The 6,132-nt window shown below is 30.9% G+C and overlaps 1 protein-coding gene across 1 annotated transcript in view; it reads right to left on the bottom strand.

Moving 5' to 3' along the window:
* Window positions 1–2,936: 2,936 nt before the first annotated feature.
* LOC108752577 (solute carrier family 41 member 3-like) overlaps window positions 2,937–6,132 on the bottom strand; it is an 11,172-nt gene continuing 7,976 nt past the window's right edge. The window contains exons 5-9 of the mRNA XM_018493488.1: window positions 5,323–5,647; window positions 4,104–4,398; window positions 3,544–3,749; window positions 3,257–3,405; window positions 2,937–3,180 (exon numbers count right to left, since the gene is read on the bottom strand). Of these exons, the coding sequence (XP_018348990.1) occupies window positions 3,001–3,180; window positions 3,257–3,405; window positions 3,544–3,749; window positions 4,104–4,398; window positions 5,323–5,647 (1,155 nt within the window). The 3' untranslated portion in view covers window positions 2,937–3,000. The remainder of the gene's footprint in view (window positions 3,181–3,256; window positions 3,406–3,543; window positions 3,750–4,103; window positions 4,399–5,322; window positions 5,648–6,132) is intronic.

Below are 6,132 nucleotides of genomic sequence, written 5' to 3'. Positions count from 1 at the left end.
CTATAATAATAATAATAATTCCATTAATATACGAATAGATTCCGCGTTTATAACATATTCGTGTTTATTTACGAAATTAAAAATATAAATATCCAAAAAATAAATCGAAATTAAAAAAATCTTTGTCAACAACGTTTTATTCAAGCGTTTCGAATATTGTGAAACTAGATTAAATTTCTTAATATAAACTTTACAATATAAAAAACAAAACTTTAATTTAAAAATAAATTGAAAATTATTAAATCGATTACCATCCCATAAAATTCAAGGCCCATGTATTTTTTACGATTCGAACGATTTGTTGCTGAATCTCATCTTAAAGCATGAGAAGATAAAAAATTCAAATAAATGATGCAAGGTCCGAAAGGAATAATTTTTCCTTACATCAATAAACATATCTCTTTGAATCAATAAAAGAATATAATGTCAGTGACAACATATCTCTTTATATTTTGTAAATTATTAGAATCACTTTTTTGTATAATTTATCTTTTCAAAATTAAGTATTTTAAGTGATATGAAATTTTTTTATAATTGCAATTTTTAAATAATTATGAGATAAAACTCTTCTATTTCTTGACGAAGTGTATATTGAATATTTATATTGTATACTTCAACTGGTGATAAAATCCAGTTACTACATATGGATAAATTATAAAAGTTTAGACTGTTGTCGAGTTTAAAAATCAATGTATTAAAATAAATAATATTAATTAATAGAGAAGAAAACTGTTCATTTTTTTGCGCTAAAACTTATATGTTTTGTTTAGCAGATCATAAGCTATAGCATATGAGAAAACCATTTGATTTCATTCCGGGACCCAATTTTATATAGGATTAGTACGGGGGTGAAGAATGTATATTGTATAACCAAAAATATCAGTAATATATTAATTATGAAGAGAATTTATTATCCTTTCCAGATCTCATGTCATTTATATTATACATTTTTGACCTGGTGTATTTTTGATGAGATTCGAATAACAACGCGTCAATCATATAATTTTATTCATTTTGTTAAACGATATAATTAATGATTTAAAATTATTTCAAGACTAGCTTATTAATGTTTTAATTTAGCACAAAAAGTGTAAATGTATATTAAGTTTAATAAATCCAATTTATTTATTGTCGCTTTCTAGTTTACATTCTTGTTTAATTTAATTAATTAATTAATTAATTATTTATTTAAAACTCTATTAGAATTCTTTTAGATTAAAATTTTGACTGAAATTTCTATTAGGCTAATGCAAGCTTAGTGCTAATTAACAAGTGTTAATGTTTTTTATTATTCGTTGCAATGACTAACATTACGTAAAACACGAGTAAAGAATACATTCAAAATATATTTCAAAATTCTAAACATGGATACATTTGTATTTCAAAATAATTTGTTCTTAAAAAAGTTTAGAAATTTTGTACAATTCTTTATGATATCAATTTTTATACAGATTTTAGCATGTTGAACTTTTGTTGCCCTGTATTTTGCGTGCAAAAAGTTTGCTAAAGCTATGTAACTTATTTTTTTCTACCGTCCTATTTGCAGCATTCAAAAAATTTTTTTATACATATGGATCTGGAAACATGGAAGTGTCTCAGTGTTACGTTGTAAATACATATGAAGAAAAAAAAAATAAAGATGTGCGTACGGAGAAAAAAATTTTTTTAATGCTGTGCTATAAATAAGATAGTGAGAAGAAATAAGTTAAATCTCCATGATAAATAGAAAATTTTAATAAATAGAATATTACATTCTTGATGAATTTGGAAATATTTTAATCAAAGTATTTTGATTAAAATTGTATTAGCAATATTTGGAGTATTTTGTAGTAACATTCAACGTGCTGCGGATGGATGTTCGAAATGTGAATTCCTTATAGCTTCAAAGACAAATAATCGACGAGTACTAATTACTTGGCATTGTCTGAGTATTACGTAAGGCGTGTCCCAGAGTCCGCGTTGCGTAATTAAATAAGTTACATGCATGTAAGGTTATGACGGGGAGAACGGTAATCAACGCTTCCTTTAATTAATAATATGTTGAAATGCTTTAATTGAACCGCAATTGCGACGCATTTGCACAATTGTGTACCCGACAAATGGTGTAACATTCGTCGTAGTTAAATCAATGTTTCGGACATTTTGCGATTTGCAAGATAAAAAAGATAGAAATCCTTGGCACTTGATTCGTTCGCTTTGCTCGTAGCTCCGGTTCTTCACGGCCATTTTATAAATTATATCGCTATCGCTTACAATTAAAACATACTATTGCTTCAAGAATACTTGTTATCGTTTCAAGTTAGAATACGTCGCGATACATATCAGCTTATTCGTATTTCGTGTCGCCACGAGAATTCTTCGTCAGGACAATGCAATCTATTAATTTACAAATCTTCTAAAACGCTGAAAGACATTTCTGTGAATAGTTAAAAGACTGATGGTTTTTTAATGAGTTGAAATATCTATCAGACAGTTTTCGAACATATTATTACTATTAAATTGACTAGGCATCTATTTATTTGCAAGAGGTTTGTGACGTTTAAAAAAAAAAAAAAAAAAACATGAAATACATTCTAAAATTGCTAAAATTATCGCGCTGTTTCATGATCATTACACTTGTAGTTCACAGCCGTTATATGTGTACAGAAACATTACTAACAACTGTCTTTCGGAATTATTGTTAACAAATATATTTTTGTAATCTGAGTATTTCCCTCATGCACCTCGCTTCTTGACATTATTTCTTCGTCATTTCTCAGTTTTGCGAGTCATCTCGGATTATATAATATGATATTATATAATATAATATCATGAAGCAAGGCATTTGAATTGTTTTGACAGCACAGAGCACTCAATCCTTTTGTCTCATAATGAGAAAAATCAGGGATTGTTAAAAGTTCTTTACGCCATATGTGTGTGTGTGTGTGTGTGTGTGTGTGTATGTGTGTATATGTGTGCGTTTGTACTTGTGCGATAGCTTTACTTCTATTTCAGATTTACTTAATCGAAACAATATGGTCTTTCTATCCAGTATACAAGGCAGAAAGCTAACGCTAAGAGCAGCGATCCACTCAAATCACCCAGTGCCGTCAAATAGGGGATCGCAGAGTTGTCTGGGTCGATTTTGCACCTCCACATCGCGTGAATGATTATGTGTGCGGTGTACAACAGAAGCATTACCTGAAAAAATTTCCGTTATGACTTCGCAATTCTCAAAATCGAAATAAAATAATAAAGTTGTAAGTGCGCTACTTACTTGTATTAAGGAAACAGTTACATAAAAGAATACGAAGTATGCATGTATGCTGCAATTGCCCGGGTTTAAAGCATTAGCGATGAAAACAAAAATCAGTTGACCGGGAACAGCCATAGCGAGGAGCAATCTTGCGGTTTTGGCGTATATCGCTATTTGTAAAGAAGAAAAAATTTTTAAATATCGAATTTTAAAAAATTCTGACATTAGAAATTTCAATATTAAAGTAATCTCAATTAGGAAGGTGTTAATTCTGATTATTATTTTCTTCTGCGTGGAGTTATACGTACATCCTACGAGGAGCGCGTGCCACGGGGTCACACAAATTCTGTCGTGCGGTGGTAGAATTCCTAGGATAGAAGACTGGTGCAACATAGTTGACATTCGAGACGCTTGCACCGATACTAAGTTCCCGCCAATCCCATTAATGACTGGTTGAAAGACTTCAGATCCTTTAAAAGAGTCGATCGTTCTTTCAAGAACTAAGCCACCTCCGCTAAAGACAAGGTTAACCGAAATAAATAAATTTAAAATACAATTATATATATTAAGCAAAATAATAATCTAATTATAACTGATATTTAGTTAGTCGTGCGAAAATACGTTGTTAAACAAAATGACTTGATCGCGGCGACTAACTAAAGGTTAATTGATAGCATCATTATGTGAGTTAAAGGGTGAAAATAAAAATTAATAATGAATGAACGAATGAATTAATAATATAAGTTATTAATTAATAATATAATCATGAGGGGAAGAGAGTCATTCGAATATTCATGGACAAACGACTTGGAATAAAATTCCTCGGAAAACTAGCCTAAATAAAAAAGCCAATTCGGCTTATACTAACCCACTGATCAGAAGAGCAGACAGGATAGGAACCCAGCCGGATTTTAATACTGTTCTCGTGTATTTGTTCTTGAGCACAATTATAATCCAAATTGGCAAAAGCAGAAAATACATTCCTATAACAATGTATAGCACCCATATTTCTATGTACAGTCTGTTATAAAAGTCCGACGCGACGGCGGAGAGAATACCGATGGACACGACGTCACCGATAGACGCTGCCAGAGGAGTTGCCAGATTGTCTGGATTCATTTTGTATCTATAGGATATCATGATCACGGCGATCAAAACGAAATCTGTGAAGAAAAGATAATTTTCTAAGATAACAATTAAAATTTTGTCTCGTTGCATGCGTAATAAAGAAGCATTTAAAGATGGATGCATGATATTATTAAACACTAAATTTAACAGTTTAACAAATAAAAATAAAAACGAGAAAAGATTACAATAAAATAAAAACAACTACCTCCAGTTAAAAAATTGTATAATAATAATATTACAAGTACACAGAGAAGGAGAAAAAATAGAAGATAGAATTTATGTTATCTACAATAAATTGATTTTACAGTTAACGGAGCATTCTAGTAATATATTTAACGATTGCATGATTAGATAATCTGACGCTATGCATGGTAATTAAATACGAGATTCATATTCTATATTAGAAATGAAAATTAATCGTACATTACTTAAATCAATAATTATTTTGAGCTTCATTATAATATTACGAACAAAAAGTAAAATGTGAAATATTGATAAGTAACATGAATCAAAAATTAGAACGCGATAATACGCAAATATATTTATCTACAAAAACTATGGATTGTATACTGATACAGTAGTCTATATTTCTTATTCTTTATGCATGAATATACAATATTTCTTTTTTATTAAAAGCGTCTCTGAACGGAAACGTTTTTACAAAACACAAGTCTTTCTATATATTTATGAGAACACAACGCGTGCATAAAAAAAGCATCATTTATGATCTTCAAGTATATCTTTATCATGTACGTTCTGCTATCGTAAAAAGAGAATCTATTAATATAATGCGTGACTGATCTGTATGTTGCGATAACAGATATTGTTAATGCTAATTGCTAATAAATGGCGAATAAATGGTTATTTCAAGGGACTCGATTTATGGGAGCTTAGTGCGACGTAAAAAAGGTATACATTGGTCGGTATTTAATAAGCATATTGGTGAGAGAATAGCTTACCCAAGATAAAACAGGAACTAGTCGCAGTGCACATACATGAGACCGTTAGCAATACCGCGTGATTCCATTCGAAGCCGTTTCCATTGATTGCGCCTACCCCCATACCGAACAACGACAGACAGATAGCGGCTACGATCGCCTGGATCTGCACCAGAGCGATGTTTCCGACGATCATCTTGATGATCTCCCGACGGTTATTCATGTTGCCTAAATTCGCTTGTGTGCATAACCGCGATGCCAAACACATATCGAGATTACCTTTCAGACCTTGAAGCGATGTAGTCAAGATCAGTAGCTGGGGGACTTCTACAAAAGCTGGCAGGTTCTGAAATCAGAGACGTTGAGATTTAGGAAAATATACGGACAGAAAAAAAACTTTATCAATATAATAGAAAAAAATGTATCATTACTTTGGCTGCCATGTAAAACACCTAGAAGAATATTATTACTTAAGAGATATATTACTTGAGAGATATATTACTTGAGAGAAAAGTGACACGTGAAGCATAATACATTGATTATTCTTATCATGATAAACATATTGACAAGTCGATTTGTCACATCCGTTCATTTTAGAGAAGAGGCTTTAAAATATAATATACGAAATTGCGATAAAACGTGATTATTTAATTCTATGCTAATCGAAAGATTATAAGGTTAAATATCTTTGATAGCATATCCCGATCAGCCGTAATCTCTGTCTGAAATCTACATGAGAGCGGTATTAAAAATGTAAGCGTCAAGGTACCTATACAATCGCGTTAGTACTGAGTTAAGATCGACATTGCATCCTATAATCTGCTATGATGA

Source organism: Trachymyrmex septentrionalis, unplaced genomic scaffold (assembly GCF_001594115.1).
Source record: "Trachymyrmex septentrionalis isolate Tsep2-gDNA-1 unplaced genomic scaffold, Tsep1.0 scaffold60, whole genome shotgun sequence".
Taxonomy (NCBI): domain Eukaryota; kingdom Metazoa; phylum Arthropoda; class Insecta; order Hymenoptera; family Formicidae; genus Trachymyrmex; species Trachymyrmex septentrionalis.
This window is presented reverse-complemented; position numbering and strand designations above follow the sequence as displayed.